Source organism: Staurois parvus, unplaced genomic scaffold (genome assembly GCF_062004578.1).
Source record: "Staurois parvus isolate SC_StPar_1 unplaced genomic scaffold, SC_StPar_1.0 ptg000347l, whole genome shotgun sequence".
NCBI lineage: Eukaryota > Metazoa > Chordata > Amphibia > Anura > Ranidae > Staurois > Staurois parvus.
Genome location: NW_028318143.1, coordinates 114,633 through 133,241, shown reverse-complemented (window position 1 = coordinate 133,241; position 18,609 = coordinate 114,633). Strand labels below are relative to the sequence as shown.

Here is an 18,609-nt window from a genome sequence, read left to right as displayed (position 1 = left end):
TGTTCATGTAGTGCAAGTTTGATGCGACTTTACACTCTCTGGCACTCTAGTAGCATGAAAGTCACATCAAAGTAGTGCAGGAACCTTTATGTGTCCAAAGTCTGATGTTTGGGTTAGGGTTAAATGTTCGGGTTAAGGGATAGGGTTAGGGTTAAATGTTAGGGATAGGGTAGCCCTTAACTCTAACCCCAATATTTAACCCTACCCCTAGCCCTTAACCCTAACCCTAACTTTGGACACATAAAGGTTCCTGCACTACTTTCATGCAACCTTTGATGCGATTTTGATGCTACTTGAGTGCCAGAGAGTGTAAAGTCGCATCAAAATCACAATACATAATCAGAACTGTCATACTTTCCTATTAGCCAAAAAAAAGCAAAGCACATTAAACAATATGTCACAAATTGTGAGTTCAAAAACGCAAAACACGCTAAAGAAAAAAGCATCAACCCCATCTTGCATAGATGTCAACCCAGCATAAACACTGGTAAGCTGCAATATATCACATTTTAGCTCTTGAGTTCTGATAAGCTTTCTATGGAATGTACAGTGCTATAGAATTAAATACAAAGGCCAGATCCTCTCTTCACTGCTTGCAAATAACAGAGCGGTTATTGTTTCAATGTTGTGACTTCTCCCACATCTTGAAATCACACGTGTTTTTGTCTGCCGAGTTTACAAAGCATTTCGCCTTGAAAGAAAAGCTGACACGCGCCTGCATTAGTGATGCGTTCCTTTCGGTGCCTATTTTGAGAGCACGTATACGTATATATGTTTGTAGCAATTATTTCCGCCAGGGCGGCAAGTCGAAATGTATAATTTCTTTACTGTTTCTTCCACCAGCTCTCAAACTGTTTACCTTTGACTCTAACCACATGAAACACATTCACCCGCACGCCTTTATGGAGGGAGATTACATCAAGATTTCTCCAAAGAAAAAGGAAACTTCACCGCCTAATGGTAAGGATCCTCGTCTCTGGCAATGTGGGAAAGGTTACGGAAATTTGCTGCTGAGTTTTGGTGGGTTAAAACAGAATTCTGGAATACAACAAACTAATCTTGAAAATGCTCCCTCTCCCTTTCTAACATCTGTAGCACTACCCTCTTAGGAGCCGCCTTGAGCTTGTTTTTGTAGTTTTATCAAGGGGTATTGAACTTGGATGGGGTTGAGGTGTGTATGGGATGCCGAAGGAAACTGCAAACATGAGGACAAACTCCTTAGCAACTATGTACAAGTCTATAGACAAAAGAGGTTTCTTCTTGGAAGAGCTCTCTAGCCCTAAGGGTGTACCACTTCAGACCCCAAACGAATCCTCTTCACCCAGCTACTTGAGGGAATCCCTGGGCAAGGGGACCAAGAAACTGCCACTTTAGCAAAGCAGCACCAGATGAGGAGCTAGTTGGGTTTCCCACCTGACTGCTTTCTCCCTTTCTCCTGGTCCAGGGGGTGTAGGATTACTCACTTTGCTTCTCTTGTCAGCTTGTTGAGTTGGTGACTGTCTTCAGGCTTTACGCCAGGCTGGCTCCTTCCCTGCTTCCCAGGCTGTCCTCTCTCATCCTCCTGTCCAGCACCTGCCTGTAGGTAGGCCCCTCCCTGGGACCCCCTACCAGGTTCCACATTCCAGCATCTCTCTCTATCTTTCACCAGCCACTACTCCTCCTTTTGGCCAGGCTCTCATATTTAAGGGCTGTCCTGACCACATGCCAAGCATCCTGCTTGGGAATTGGTCAAGATCTCTTAAACATTCAGATCAACCTCTCCTCACTCCTACCCACTGCCTTCTAGAAACTTCTCAAGCTTCTGGAGAAGTGGAGGTATCAGGGAACTGACCTGCAGAGCCCTCAGCCCTGACCCAAAGCAACCTAGCTGACTCATCTTAGTCTGACTCATAGCAGGCCCCTGACCAAAAAACCTTCTAGCTCCCTCTAGCCAAATCTGAGGGGCTGTACACACCTATTTCGACTAATCTGTATAATAAAGATCTGCATGCTTAGCTATTCTCATGGCGCTCCAGTCCAGTCATGTGATCTCCCCTGCCTCAGCCCGCACCAGCTGAAGGAGAGAGGAGAGACAAAATGTCAGGGCTCCAGAGGTGTGTGGACTGACACAGGGAAACGCAGGCTTCAGGTCATACCCGGAGCCCTGACATTACACCAAGGCCCTGATCACAGGCCTGGTCCTGCTTAAATACACCTCCTGCAATCAGCCTCAGGTGATGGCCTGATTGCTGGATTTAGATTCTGGCTGCTGAGAGCACCCGCTGGCCAGCCTTGGTACTGCAGCCCACAAGGCAGGTGAGTCCCACCAACATTGGCGAGTCCATTACTGACACAATGGCTGGAATGCCTAAGTGGTGATGTCACCCATAGGCTTACTATGGGTCATCCATTGTCAGCTGTCCCTCTTCTCTCCTGAAGTCACCACTGTCTCACACAGGGGAGCTGGATCACTTGGCCAGACCAGAGCAACTTGAAAATAGGTATTTACATCTTTCGTCTACAGGGTAGTTAGTATAGATGTTAGAAGGGGGTAGGAGCCATTCCAGTATGACCATGTGATCCCCCCTGCGTCAGCCCGCATCAGCTACAGGGGAGAGGAGGGAGCTCTCCGATGAAGGCTGGAATGCCTAAGCATTGATGTCACCCATAGGCTTACTATGGGCCGTCCATTGTCAGCTGTCCCTCCTCCCACCTGAAGACACCACTGGCTGACACAGGGAAGCCGGACCACTTTACCGCACCGGAGCTGCTTGAAAATAGGTAAATATTTACATCTTTCTTCTACAGGGTTCTTAGTATTGTTGTTAGAAGGGGGTTGGGAACAGTTTTAAGAGTACTTAGTTGTATCCCAGAGTTCTACTTTAAATCTGAACTCTGGGCTGCTACTGATTAGGAGGCAGTGGTTTAGAGTTGTCAGCCTGCCACAGGATGTTCAATTACTGGCAGAATTTCCAAGTAAGAAACTCTGCAACACTTGCATAAAAACAATTTACTGTATACAAAAAAATTAGCCAAACATACTGATGACATGATTTAGGTTATGCATACAATAGAAAAACATTTTTTAAATGTAACTAATGTACCTGATTATTAGCTTCTTGCAAACCCTGTACAAAAGAGCTCACACTGGGATCCAATTACTCATCAGATTGCAGTTTTTCCTTTCACTGTCCAGTCAAAGGGTGGGGATGTGGAGGAGGTCTGTACATTATACTGAACCAGTGGCGGACTGACCATTTGGAAACTCAGGCACTGCCCGAGGGCCCGGGGTCAGTAGGGGGCCCGATGAGATGCACCTGGTACCTTTTTCATAGGCTTTTTTGAGTTTGGGCAAGGACACAGGGGCCCCATGATCCTCTATTGCCCGGGGGCCCCATGAGTTGTCAGTCTGCCCTTGTACTGAACCGCAGCAGATAAAAATCTGCTCTCCTGCCCTGCCAGTCTGTGGCAGAGCTGTGTCAATCTCAGAACTAGATGGACAGAAATACAAATCTATGAAGTGATTCTAAAAGGTTTTTTTTTTTTAAATACAAACATATCATACTTGGTTTTGCACATAGCAGCCCTGATCCTCCTTTTCTCTGGTCCCTCCTGGCCCCTCCCTCCACCGAGTGCCCACCATAGCAAGCTGCTCATGCTGGTTTGCTCCCTACTCCTGAGCTGTGCCCTGTGCGTCTATAAGTCTAGGTCCACACCTATGCAGGTTGCATTTGAGGTGTTTCTGCATTGCATTTTTGCCGCGTTTTTGATGCATTTTGAATTTTTTTACATTTTTTTTCTTGTTGCTAGGCAGATTTAAAATGCAAACGCAACAAAAACGCTTTTCTGCAGCATTCCCATTGAAGTCTATATAACCAAAAATGCAACATTTTGCGTTGAAAAAAATCCCTGACCCTTTCCAAAAAATGCGGACATGTGAAAGTGTCCCATGGGAAATCATGTTAAAATGGACTGTACTGTGTTTTTGAAAAATGCAAAAAACACTGCAGAAAATGCTTAGGTGTGAACCTAGGGTAAGACACATAGAGCACATCTCAGCCCCACCCCCTGCTCCCTCCTCACTGGCTGTGATTGACAGAGGTGGGAGCCAATGGCTCTAGCTGCTGTCTCTAAGCTAATGAGAAGTGAGAGAGTCGGGAGAGCTTTACTTGCACATGGCTGAATCGAGATCAGGCTCAGGTAAGTACAGTGAAAGAAATAAGTATTTGATCCCCTGCTGATTTTGAATGTTTGCTCACTCACAAAGAAATGATCAGTCTAAAAATCAAATGGTAGGTGTATTGTAACACTGAGAGACAGAATAGCAACAAACAATTCTAAGAAATGCATGTCGGGAGGAGGAGGAAAGCTGCCTATGACCCCAAGAACACCATCCCAACTGTCAAACATGGTGGTGGAAACATTCTGCTTTGGGGGTGTTTTTCTGCTAAGGGGACAACTGCACCGCATCAAAGGGACGATGGACAGTGCAATGTACTGTCAAATCTTGGGTGAGAACCTTCTTGCCTCAGCCAGGGCATTGAAAATGGGTCATGGATGGGTGTTCCAGCATGACAATGACCCAAAACACATGGCCACGGCAACAAAGGAGTGGCTCAAGAAGAAGCGCATTAAGGTCCTGGAGTGGCCTAGCCAGTCTCCAGACCTTAATCCGATTGAAAATCTGTGGAGGGAGCTGAAAGTTCGAGTTGCCAAACGTCAGCCACCAAACCTTAATGACTTGGAGAGGATCTGCCAAGAGGAGTGGGCCAAAATCCCTCCTGAGATGTGTGCAAACCTGGTGGCCGATTACAGGAAACATCTGACCTCTGTGATTGCCAACAAGGGATTTGCCACCAAGTACTAAGTCATGTTTTATGAAGGGGATCAAATACTTATTTCCCTCATGAACATACAAATCAGGGCATAATTTGTTAGACATGCATTTCTTTTGAATTTTTTGTTGCTATTCTGTCTCTCAGTGTTACAATACACCTCCCATTCAATTTTTAGACTGATCATTTCTTTGTGAGTGGGCAAACATTCAAACTCAGCAGGGGATCAAATACTTATTTCCTTCACTGTATAAGGGGGGTTGGGGGAAAGCTGCACTCAAAAGGGTTTTTAGAATGCTTAGAATGCATGAATGTAAAAAACCTTCTGCCTTTACAACCACTTTAGTTCTCATATGTGTACAGTATTTCATCTATTTAGTATTTAGTAATTCATTTGAAAAAGCCGCTTTGGAAGAGCTGCTTGAAAATACTGCGACTATGAAAAGGCTAATGATACAAATATTTGTATGCAAATGTGGCCAAACAATGAAATAACGGCACATTAACATGCACTAATTAAAGGGGAACAACCATTAATACAGGGAATTGTTCAAAAGGCTGCTTAGCCCTGCAAAATTACATTTAATTAAACGCTACTTTTGCTTATTAGAACAAAAAAAAAAAAGAAATACATTTTGAGTTGCACTTTTAAAAATTTTCTGTCTGTAAGTAAAGTCGGCGTCTGGTAGCAAAATGGCTTCTGTCAAATATTTAACAATACCTTCTAGTTTGCTCATGCATTCACAAACTACTGAAATGATCTTTGAGCTCAGTAGGTGTTTATGAGAAATATGCCTTAATAGTAAGGTGAGGTAAGACGGTTAGTGGAAATCAGGCTTGCAGTAGGAGCACCTGGGGAGGAAGTGAAAGTGGAACCTTCAGTAACAAATCTGATGATAGGGCACAATGTACAGCAAGAGAATAGTTTTTCAGAAATGACCTACCTTTTATCATTAACCACTTCCCGTCCTCCGGCCCATGTAGATAAACGGCCAGACGGATGCGCTGCTGAAGCGGGTGGACGTTTCTAAATGTCCCCCCGCATCCATTACCTGTACGCACTCCCTGGGAGCGAGCGGCACTGTTCTTCATAAGAGCCCCCCATACATCAAAGTTCCCACTAGAGTTCCCCCTTACAGCAGGGTCCCCATCAGCACCCTCCCTTACATCGGTGTCTCTACCAGAGTCCCTGCTTATATCAGAGTCCCCACCAGAGTCCTTCTTACAACTCTAAGGCTCACAGGAGCAGGACTGGACAGAGGAATCTCCATGGTCCTGTAAATGCTAGAAATCACATGCTAGTGGTTGCAGTCCTAGCAATCAACAACAGTGATGATGATAGTGCAGTGTGTGTTTAGGGGGGGTAGCCTGCACTGGAGATGGCAGGGGGAGCTTGGAGGAATAGAAAGACGTCTCTGCTGACCTAAATCCTCCATTGAGGATATGCCACTGGCCCAAGCTGGGCCAGATCAAATTTTGTAGTGGGCCAAATGTGGCCCATGGGCTGTAGTTTGGAGTCACCTGCCTTATGTGAACTGCAGCTATACGACTACTAGGCTACACCTATTTCTTGATTTTCTGCATATGATAGCAAATCATTAAACTTTGAGTAAGTCCACTTTACATATATGGCCTGTCCACCATAACACCCAACTGTTCCTCGGTAAAAACAGTCTTATTATTTGGGCCTAAAACCTTGAAACTAGTGCTAATGTTCCAAGGTTTGGCCAGTTCTAACCGTTGTGTTAGGTGGAGATATAACTAAATCCCTGATCTGGGCTCACCAGTATACAGCAGGCTGGTAGAAAGTTTAAGAAAGCATCGCTCTTCCTCTCTTTTAGGATCCAGACAATGTATTACTGAATGTAGAACATTGTTTATGTATGAGCTTTTAATTTGCCAATTATGAATAAAACCATTCTGCTGAATTTGGATTTACATTTTCAAGTTTCAGCAAATGTGTGAATTAAATGATCCATTGCTATTTTTTATGCTGCAAACAGTTGCAGAGCCAAAGCTTATTATGTGCAATGAGCAGCCCAAATTACAATGTATTCTATTTGACTGATGCAGAACTACTACTATTCCTTCTAAATCTTTTCAGAGGGATGTAGTGTGGAGGGTGATGGCGATAATACAGGAGGCTGCTTGTGTAGCACTACCCCTTTAGGATTTTCTGAGTTTTGGTTCTCCCTAAAGATCTGCACAGCCAGGCAACGCGCATCTTCAGAGTCAGTAAACAGTCCTTGAGCTTGGTTTTGTTATTTTATTAAAGGGTTTAGAACTGGAATGTGGTTGAGGGTAGTATGGAATGCCCAAGGAAACTGCAAACTTGAGGACAAACACCTTAGAAACTCTGTACAGATGTGGACGAAATAGTCTCTTCTTTAAGAGCCTTCCAGCTCTCTGGTGTACCTTCTCAGACCTCAGATGAATCTCCCTCTTCACCCAGCTGCACTGAGAGTATTCCCTGGGCAAGGGGACACAGAAACTGCCAATATAGAATAACAGCTTTGGATGAGAAGTTAGTTGGGTTTTCCACCTGACTGCCCTCTCCCCTTATCCAGCCCATGGGATGTAAGAGTACTTACACTGTCCTCTCCTGATAGTTCAATGGGTTGGTGGCTTCCTTCAGGCCTTTCACTGGGCTGGCTCCTTCCCTGCTGCTCAGGATGTCCTCCCTTGGAGACAGTGCACCATGGAGATCCTCCTCTCCAGCACCTTCCTGTAGGTAAGCCCCTTCCCTGGGCCCCCTCCCAGGCTCCACACTTCAGCCTCTCTCTCCATCTTACACCCGACACTCTCTGCCCCTTCCTCCCAGGCTCTATGATACTTAAGGGTTGCCTTGGTCTCCATGTCCAGCCTCCTGCCAGGGGGTTGGCCAAGGTCCCTCAAGTATGCAGATCCGAGCTTCCTCCCCTCCTTCAATCCTCCTCCAGAAAGCCCTCAGATTTCTGGAGAGGTGGGAGGGCTCCAAAAGCCCTGACGTTCAGAACCTCCCTAGCCTGTTCTGAGGTGATCTCTCTACCACACTGCCAGGCTGATACTCAGCCTCTGCCTAAAAAGAAAGCAACACACTCTCTCTGGCTAAGCTAGAGGGGGTTACACTTGCATCAAATTAACTGTATTTTCATAGGACATGGCTGGTAGCAGCTACAAAATCCCAGAAAGTTCCATATTGAGGGCAATTTTTTGATCATTCATATTAGCAAATTCACTGTCAACCTGTCCATCTAAATCCACAGCTCTGCTCAAGACTTGCTTCCACTGTACATGGACAATTTGGGTGCCGCCCACTGTAGCCTATCTTCAGTCCCTATCAGAAATATGAAAAAATGTCTCAGCTGCGTTCCACTCTTAGCTTCTCATGCCATATTGCACATGTGCAAGATCCGTCATCTGCTTACATGAATGGAAGGTTTTGTCTCCTGGGAAATTGGAAGTCTCAGGAGGAGGCAAGAAGTGAATGATATGTCATTCTCACCCAGGTGAGAATAGCACCATGGCAGGGGATGGGAAGACACAAAAATTTTTTAAAGCAAACTAGGAAGAAAAAGGGATAAAAAATAGGAAGGTTTACTTTTTAAAAAGTAAAGGGGGGGGGTGTAATTAGATTGCAAAAAACTTAATTTTTGAGTGAAGGTCCCCTTTATGTACTGAGCATAAAAAAGAAAATACATTAAAGATCTATAGATTCCCTTTTATACCTCAGCATGAACCTAATAACTAACAAGGTCAACCAGAATGTATAGTATATACCTCTATTAATTATTTGATGTAAGGCAGTATGTAATGTGATGACATTTTACAAATAAAGGATAATTATAATTTCTCAGGTATATATAATGTGTGCATCCTCACGTACACAAATGTAATTATGTAATTCTATGGATGTACAGCAGGTATATATCTGCTCCGGTCTAGGCGCACACACACAGTCATGTGTGATTATTCCTCGGCAGTTTAGATACCGGGAACCTGGCTGTGAATACCAATGACAATGGAGGTGAATAACACTGCTTTTGCAGCCCTTAATAGCCAGAGCAAATGACTTTAAAGAACGATTTAATCAAAGAAATGTGCCACAGCTCATTAAAATAGTATTAGCTGAATAAATGAGCACAATGCAATGCTAGACCTGACAGCATTTGTCAAATCGCCCCCTCTAGTATTAATCTAGGCGCAATTAGGCAAACAACCGTTGTCCGTTTATTTACGGGAAATATACATGTATTTACAGTAAGAGAGGCTATAAAGGCAGGAGAAGGAGCTTGGTGAATGCAGACGACAAAAAAACAATGGTGGTGTGGCAAAGATGAATGGCGCTAATCATGTCTGATAAACAAAAGCTTGCTCTGTGTATCTAGGAGCAATATATTTTAGAGGCAGCGCTAGCCACACATTCTAATATTTTATTGTACTATATAATAGATTGAAATCTATGGGTGTAGGCTCACATAAACTCCTTTGTATTCATAACATTTGGACATGGTTATATAAAGCATTGGTTGGGTAGACTGGAGAGAGGTCAAGGAAGTTTTAGATGTTAGTTGATCAATTTTTCCAAGATATTGATTTTCATTTCTGCATCTAAAATAGTAGATTGCACAATCACATTGTAAGCATTTGGCTAGCTGAAAACCTCTTTGCGGTTGGGTCACACATGGAACCCCCCTGCAAGTGCTAAAAACAAAAAAGCAATTCCTGCTGCAATGTTCACCTCCTTACTGGCACTGTCCACTGCAGATTTAGCCACTCAATGATTCATGGCTGCTTGTCTTCTGAGTTAAAAGACACCCAGCAAGCCACTCCCTACAAGCCCAGGATGTCAAGAACCTGCCCCTTTTATACATACACAGGAGAATGCTGAAGGCAGAGGCAATATGTCATTATGTGGTGCCACCCTATGCAGCATTTAGGGTCTGCCCAGTACCAGAGGAAGAAAAGGGTAAAGAGGACCTGCCACTGGACCAGACCAAAGAGATTTAGAGAAAACAGTATGGATACACCATTACAAAAAAAAAAGGCTTAGGTTCTCCAAAGGGGATATGGGGAGGCCAAACGGGTTTGAGTGCTGCCAAATTGGGCTTTAAAGCAAACCTGGGGGAGGGGAAGGGGGGTTATCACCTCCTAAGACAGACCTATGAGGAGACCTCTGGATTACTACTTGAATATACAAATAATCTTTACTGCTTCCCAAGAATCCCTAAAACATAGGAAATGTACAGCAATCAAAGCTTGAGTGGTTGCACCATGGCCCACCACCTCATAATCTCATGCCTTCCTATTGCTACCAAATATGATATCTCCACACTGCTCCACGCTTATTGTGAGTTATTTTGCTTCTGCAAGCCTACCTAAGCAATAGCAATTCCTCCTTCTACCCATGATCTTACAGAGTAGGCACCTCTACTGTAGTGGGAGGGAGAGAAGAGGGGGAGTCTGCTGTGGGGATTGAGGGTGTCCTGGGGGATGGAGGAGGGGGATATTGTTGGGGTGGAGCTGTGCCTTCTGGAGGGATTTTCTTTGGGGGTGGGGGTTGGTTTTGGGGTGGGCAGTGGGGGGAGGGAATGTATGGGATGTGCATTGTCATTTTTGACTTCCAATAAATATATTCTGTTCATTAGCTATAGAGGTGCTGTATCCTTTCTTTCTTGTGGGTTTTTTGTAAGTTATTGCTTTTGGATGCATCTCCCCCCTGTTATATGTGTGCAGGGGGTATGGCATGAGCTGGTGTACCACTCCCAAGACACACTGTTTAGCCATTGGGGGTTTCTTTACCCCTACTGTAGCCCTAACTTCAACAATGAGTTAACTATCCAAAAATGACTGATGATAATGATCCATTTTAGAGGGTAACACTTAATAATTTACTACAGGATAATAGATTACATGGAGGACTAGTGTGAGAGTTACAGGTAGGGTTATGGGTAGAGTTAATGTTGGGGTTAAAGGAAGAATTAGTGTAGGTGTTACAAGGATGATTAGTGTTGGGGTTATGAGTAGAGTTAGTGTTAACATTACAGGGTGGGTCAGTGTTGGGATACAAGGATGGTTAGTGTTAATGTTATATGTGGAGTTTGTTATCTTTGCAGAGTGGGTTATGGGTAGGATTAGTGTTAGGACTATGGGTAGGGTTAGTGCTAGGATTACAAGAAGGGTTAGTGGTAGGGATACAGGAAGGATAAGTGTTGGGGTTACAGGGAGGGTTTGTGTTATAGGTAGAGTTAGCATTAGGATTACAGGACAGGTTAGTGTTAGGCATACAGAAAGGGTATGTGTTAAAGTTACAGAGAGGGTTAATGTTAATTATACAGGGAGGGTTAATGTTAGGGATACAGGGAGGGTTAGTGTACGAGTTACAGAGAGGTTTAGTGTTGAGATTACATGGAAGGTTAATGTAAAACCTACATTGAGGGTTAGTGTGAGGGTTATAGGGAATGTTAGAGTAAATCTTAAAGAGAAGGTTATTAAAAGGGTTATTAAGACCGTTGGTCGAGGGTTACAGGCTAGGATAGTGTTTGGTTTACAGGGATGGTTAATGTTGAGGTTATGGGTTGAGTTAGTGTTAGAATTAGAAGAAGGGTTAGTATTAGGGATTCAGGAAGGATACGTGTTAAGGTTATAGGGACAGTTAGTGTTATGGGTAGAGTTAGTGTTAGGATTACAGGGAGGGTTAGTGTTAGGGATACAGGAAGGGTTGGCATGAGAGTTAAAAGGGAAGTTTAGTGTTGGGATTACAGGGAAGGTTAGTGTAAAGCTTAAAAAGAGGGTTAGTGTGAGCAGGGGCGGACTGACAACTCATGGGGCCCCGGGCAATAGAGGATCATGAGGCCCCTGTGTCCTTGCCCAAACTCCAAAAAGCCTATGAAAAAGGTACCAGGGGCATCTCATTGGGCCCCCTACTGACCCTGGGCCCTTGGGCAGTGCCCGAGTTTCCAAATGGTCAGTCTGCCCCTGAGTGTGAGGGTAAGAGGGAGTGTTAGTGTAAACCTTACAGGGAGGGTTAATAAAAGGGTTATAGGGACAATTGATTGAGGGTTACAGGCTAGGATAGTGTTGGACTTACAGGGAAGATTAGTGTTGGATTAGTATTATATAGGGTAGAGTTTGCATGAGTAGAGGGTTAGTTGGGAACAGGGGTGGACTGACAATTCATGGGGTCCCCGGGCAATAGGGGATCATGGGGCCCCTGTGTCCTTGCCCAAACTCGAAAAAGCCTATGAAAAAGGTACCAGGGGCATCTCATGGGGCCCCCTACTGACCCCCCGGGCAATAGGGGATCATGGGGCCCCTGTGTCCTTGCCCAAACTCAAAAAAGCCTATGAAAAAGGTACCAGGGGCATCTCATGGTGCCCCCTACTGACCCTTGGCCCTCGGGCAGTGCCCAAGTTTCCAAATAGTCAGTCCGCCCCTGGTTGGGAACAACTTTATTAAAGGTATAGTTATCTTTTAAAGTGTGTTATGGTTTTTTATATTCTGTAAATTTAAAATCCATGCTTTCTTGTTTTCATCAGGCACAGTGAGCATTGTATTCCTCCGATATGACAGCATTGGTGCACTCTTTGCAGCTCCAGAAAACCACGCTCTGGCAGAAGATAATAATTCAATGGAGTTTGGTAACCTGGTAAACTCACCGATTATTGCGGCAGCAATCAATTCCAACCCTCCTACACTCTACCAACTAGAAAAAGTCACATTCACGCTTAGACATTTAGAGGTAAGTGGTTATTACTGATAAATTTGTGCTGGCGGGTTCTGCAGTAATGCAGTAGGGGTTTAGTGACTGTCCTTACACCCTGGGGTCAACTTCAAGCAAGGAAGAACAACGTTTACATCCCACCACACCCCGGTTCCTTCAAAACTTTGTGATTCCTATTTAAATCAGAAATTAGACATGATATGTCTGTCTTTTTTCATTGGATGGTTGCTATGGAAACTGGACTTAAGAATTTAAAAGTTTTAGTCTGGAAAAGGAAAGTTCTTCATTGACCTCATAGATTGTACAATGAGAGAATGTGCTGGCATTTTCTACATATAAAATAGAATAGATTTTTTTCCAATAATTTGTCCTTCTGTGAGTGTTTCTGTTTCATGGTCAAATGTGTTATGTTCAAAACTTGATATACAGGCCTATTAATATGGGATAAAAGCCATGTGCATGGTCAAGTGTGTTAAGTGCAACACTTGAAATACAGGCCTATTCAATATGGAAACAAAAAGCGTGTACCTGCCAACTGCAAGGGTCAGAATCGAGTTTTTAAGTTATTCACCTAAATATTAGCTTACTGGCTGCTGTAGGGTATACAATACCAAAAAGAGCTGTGCTAATCATAAATAAAAATGAATATATATTAAATGTTATCAATTAAATCAACTAGATATCATGCACACTATGTGAACAGTTATCAAGCCTGCTTATACATAAAAGAATAAAGTGCCATCATTAAAAATAGATTGCGCATCAAAAGCAAAAAGTCCTCTACCTCTAAATGCAAGGTGAGAAAAACGCTTTGAGAAGAAATATAATACAGTCCAAAAAAATCATCATGTGCATTCCACTCTTAATGGTCCTCCACCACTGTGCTTCACCTAAAAAAGGCTTACCAGAAAAATATGAAAGAGAAGTCATATAGCACATGACCCAAATACTGCATCTAGTCAGCAATAATCTTCCCTGACCAACCAGCAAGAATCAGCATGGAAAAGATCCAATGGCATTATTATTATTATACAGGATTTATATGGCGCCAACAGTTTGCTCAGCGCTTTACAATCTAACGGGAGACAATACAGCAACAATACAGTTCAATACAAGAGGGATAGGAGGGCCCTGCTCCTTGGAGCTTACAATCTAGGAGCATAAGAACCAATAGTTGATCACCCCTCCTCAGCATCAATGCTCTTCAAGCTTCACATCCATAATAGAAAGAAAAAAGAAAGCCAAGTGCTCTATATAGTGTAAAATCAACTGGGATCTTTAAATATAAGGTAAAACCATGCACATTAAATAATAATGAACAGTGCTGTACAAAAATTCAAATTTTTTCCCCATGTAAAGTTTTTTTTTTTAAAAATAACAAACATTATATAGTTGTAGGCAGGGGCTGCAGTCTATTTCTCCACTGCAGGTGATGCTTGAACAAAGCGGTAATGTAGCTGGAGAAGAAATCAAGGGAAGCATGGTTTCTCTCTGGTTCCCTTAGTTCCCTGGAGCAGCATTCTGGTTGACTACACTACATCCTGGTGACCCTTATGGCTATCTTGGGTCATGCAGTGTCTGTTTAAGTCTCGCCCACAGGATTTTGCAAGCATTTGCAAAGTGGCTAGCATAGGTAGAGCATACCCATTTGTCAGGGACAGCACTAGTGGTAGGGAGAGGATCCAGAAGAATAGGACAGCTCAGGGCCTATGTCTGCACTTCAGCAAGCTCCCATTTGGGTTGGACCTGCCAGGCCACATCTACCCCCCTTGACAAGTGCTGTCATCAGTGCTGGCCTGCTACCGCTGACTCTCCGCTGCATAGACTGTAAATTCCCAGTCAGGTGAACTCCTTCGCTGGGCTGTTGCACTGTTTTCAAGTTCTTCGATACATCGGTTACTGCACTTAAAGCCTCTGTGTGCTTACTGCCGCCACATCAGGCTGCACCTACCCAACATACTTACCTTCTCTATGCAATGGTTTTGCACAGAGCGGCCTTGAACCTCCTTTTCTAGGGTTCACCGCCAACGCTCTGGGCTGCTCCTCCCTCTCTTCCGAGTGCCCCACGTAGCAAGCCGGTTGCTATGGGGGTGCTCTTGTAGGCTCATTCCTGAGATTGGCTGAGTGCATCTATTGACACACACAATGTGGCCCAGCCCCTCCTCCTGATCTCTGGTCACAGCTTTTAACTGACAACAGCAAGAGCCAATGGTTCCTAGTGCTCTCAGCCTAGCCTTTTAAAGAGGGGAGAAGAGCTGCTGCTGACATGCACAGCACTGAATTGAGATCGGGCTCAGGTAAGTATTTAGAGAAGCCAGGGGGGAAGCTACTATTGCTAAGTTTTTTTTACCTTAATGGATAGAATGTATTAAGGTAAAAAAAAAAAAACCTTTTACCTTTTAGAACCACATCATGCATTAATAAAAATTGGTGCTCCCTACAAACAAATTTTTATATATTTTTTTTTTTTGCTTTGGTACATGTTCCCCAGGGCAGTGTCTAGCACTTAATATCATTTGTTTGACTGTCTCATGAAAATTTTAATTTGTAATCTTTACAGCCTTTCATGGAACCTGAAACCGCAAAATGTGCATTTTGGAAATACAGTGTAGAAACTCTTCAGGGGGAATGGTCTACTGAAGGCTGTGACGTGGACAATGCCAATGTTAGCCACACATCATGCAAGTGTAACCATCTCACTCATTTTGCTATACTGATGACATCATCCAGTCATAACCAGGTAAGTGTAAGGGGGTTTACCATTAGAGTAGAGATGTTGGTTAACTTTCTATGTAATAGCTATCTTGGCAAGTAGAATTATAACAATATCTAACCAATGGGCAACACAGTAGCGTCATAGTTAGCACTTGGACATTGTTGTGTTGCTGCTATTTCCATTAGTAAATAGTAGTGGTAGTAGTAGTAAACTCTAAAAATAAAACGTTTTCCCCTGCAAGGTAATGTCATAATGTGCTACTATGCATTGTATACTAGCACATTATGTGAAACTTACCTTAAAAATGAAGCACACTGTCACCTCTGACAGGGCTTCCATCTTCTCACAGTCCTTCTTTTAGGTTCACAGGCTCTGGCGGCTTGAATGGCTGAGCCGCGATGACGTCATTCCCACTCATGCATGCGGGAGTCACTTTTTGCGGCACACAGCTCTGAAGGAATTGCACGGGCATGCCGTTCCTTCATAACGCATGCGCGGGTGCTCTACACAGGTAAATATCTCCTAAATGATGCACATTTAGGAGATATTTACAGTATCTACAGGTAAGCCTTATTATAGGCTTACCTGTAGGTAGAAGTGTAAAATTAGACTTTACTATTTATTTATTTATTATTTCAGGTACTTATATAGCGCTGTCAATTTACGCAGCGCTTTACATATAAAATTGTACATTCACATCAGTCCCTAACCCTCAAGGGACGTACAATCTAAGGTCCCTAACTCACATTCATACATACACATACTAGGGACAATTTAGACAGGATCCAATTCACCTACCAGAATGTCTTTGGAGTTGTGGGAGGAAGCCGGAGTACCCGGAGGAAACCCATGCAGGCACAGGGAGAACATGCAAACTCCAGGCAGGTGGTGTCGTGGTTGGGATTTGAACCAACGACCCTAGTACTGCCAGGCGGAAGTGCTAATTATTTAGCCACTGTGCTGCCCCACTGTACTACCACTTTAATTGTATATTCTGGGCACACATTTAAAAAATTGTTTATTCCAATTACAGTATGTAGTCATTCGGGCAATTGTTACATCAAATGGTAGAAGTTCCTGTATCAATCTTGTATTAGCCACTTCTAATACTTCACACAGCTGTTAAGTGGGATATGACACTCCAAGCCAACTGGGGATCTGTTGCTTGCTATCTGTGAACATACTTAGAGAACAGAAGGATGGTCCTCATTGGATGATGCTGCTCTTTCATTGTTCATTCACAGGCTGAGGTGGTCTTAGACCAAGTTGTTTTTAGTAGTAGTGTAGTCTATGGGGAGGTCCAGGGTCTAACTGTACTGCCTAGCATGGTCACTGGTATCACAAGCCAGATCCAACAACAGAATTACAACTCCTTAGAAAGGTGATGTGTATTTCAGCTGTGTGTGTTCTTTGTTCGCCTGAAGATCACATTAGATTTCTTTGTACTTTATGTGGTTAGTGGGTTACTTTGGTTTCCTCCAGCAGTCCAAAAACACAATGATAGATTGAAAGACCTCTGCACAATCTAAACCTTTTGTGTATGTCTATATTAGTGGTCTCCAAACTGCGGCCTAAGGGCTTGATGAGGTCCTTTGCTTGCCTTTATCAGGCGCTTGGGGCACTACTCTTCCCATTGACACCATTGATGGGACACTATTCCACCCACTGACACCAATAATGGGGTGCTATTCCTCTCACTGATACCAATGATGGGGAGCTATTTCTCTCACTGACACCAACAATGGGGTTACTGACACCAGGACATGCAGCTGCACTTTAAATTTTAAAGTCTTGAAAGCTTTTTTTTTTTTTTTAAGTTTTGTATAGAGTGTGAATCTGTCTGATTTTCATGTGCTTTCTGTGTCCCTGCTGGTAATAATGTTTATTGTTGTGGCTATTGTTACCAGTAGAGATGAGCGAATTATTCAAAAATTCGATTCGGCTGATTCGCCGAATTTGCGGGAGAAATTCGATTTGATGCAAATTTATTCGCCGCAAATTTAACTTATTAAAAGGGTTTCTAGGCTTCAGAGAGCCTTTATATTAGTGCAGAACACTGTACCTTTAATTTAAATGCCCTTGGAGTCTGCTGGGGAAGAGAAATAATACTGTCAGTCAGTATGACATGCAGATGAGTGCCGTCGATCTTAGAATCACCGCACACTTCACTCATTTGGGCAGTCACGGGGCACGACGAAGAAGAAGAAGAAGAAGAAGAAGAAGAAGAATGAGAAGAAGAATGAAAAGAAGAATGAAAAGAAGAAGAAGAATGAAAAGAAGAAGAAGAAGAATAAGAATGAAAAGAAGAAGAATAAGAATGAAAAGAAGAAGAATAAGAATGAAAAGAAGAAGAAGAAGAATGAAAAGAAGAAGAAGAAGAATGAAAAGAAGAAGAATAAGAATGAAAAGAAGAAGAAGAAGAATGAAAAGAAGAATGAGAAGAAGAATGAAAAGAAGAATGAAAAGAAGAAGAAGAAGAAGAATGAAAAGAAGAATGAAAAGAAGAAGAAGAAGAAGAATGAAAAGAAGAAGAAGAATGAAAAGAAGAAGAAGAAGAAGGAAAAGAAGAAGAAGAAGAATGAAAAGAAGAATGAAAAGAAGAATGAAAAGAAGAATGAAAAGAATGAGAAGAAGAATGAGAAGAAGAATGAAAAGAAGAATGAGAAGAATGAAAAGAAGAATGAAAAGAAGAAGAAGAATGAAAAGAAGAAGAAGAAGAATGAAAAGAAGAAGAAGAAGAATGAAAAGAAGAAGAAGAATGAAAAGAAGAATGAAAAGAAGAAGAAGAAGAATGAAAAGAAGAAGAAGAAGAAGAATGAAAAGAAGAATGAAAAGAAGAAGAAGAATGAAAAGAAGAATGAAAAGAAGAAGAAGAAGAATGAAAAGAAGAAGAAGAAGAATGAAAAGAAGAAGAAGAAGAATGAAAAGAAGAAGAAGAAGAATGAAAAGAAGAAGAATGAAAAGAAGAATGAAAAGAAGAAGAAGAAGAATGAAAAGAAGAATGAAAAGAAGAAGAAGAAGAATGAAAAGAAGAAGAAGAAGAAGAATGAGAAGAATGAAAAGAAGAATGAAAAGAAGAAGAAGAAGAATGAAAAGAAGAATGAGAAGAATGAAAAGAAGAATGAAAAGAAGAAGAAGAATGAAAAGAAGAAGAAGAAGAATGAAAAGAAGAATGAAAAGAAGAAGAAGAAGAATGAAAAGAAGAATGAAAAGAAGAAGAAGAAGAAGAATGAAAAGAAGAAGAATGAAAAGAAGAATGAAAAGAAGAAGAAGAAGAATGAAAAGAAGAAGAAGAATGAAAAGAAGAATGAAAAGAAGAAGAAGAATGAAAAGAAGAAGAAGAATGAAAAGAAGAAGAATTCCAGTACAGCAAAAAG

At 42.5% G+C, this 18,609-nt stretch overlaps 1 protein-coding gene across 1 annotated transcript in view; it reads left to right on the top strand.

Annotated features, from left to right (window-relative positions):
• The window catches only part of ADGRL4 (adhesion G protein-coupled receptor L4), a 262,139-nt gene that overhangs the window by 172,276 nt on the left and 71,254 nt on the right, over positions 1 to 18,609 (top strand). The window contains exons 8-10 of the mRNA XM_089684367.1: positions 844 to 960; positions 12,332 to 12,534; positions 15,077 to 15,256. Of these exons, the coding sequence (XP_089540493.1) occupies positions 844 to 960; positions 12,332 to 12,534; positions 15,077 to 15,256 (500 nt within the window). The remainder of the gene's footprint in view (positions 1 to 843; positions 961 to 12,331; positions 12,535 to 15,076; positions 15,257 to 18,609) is intronic.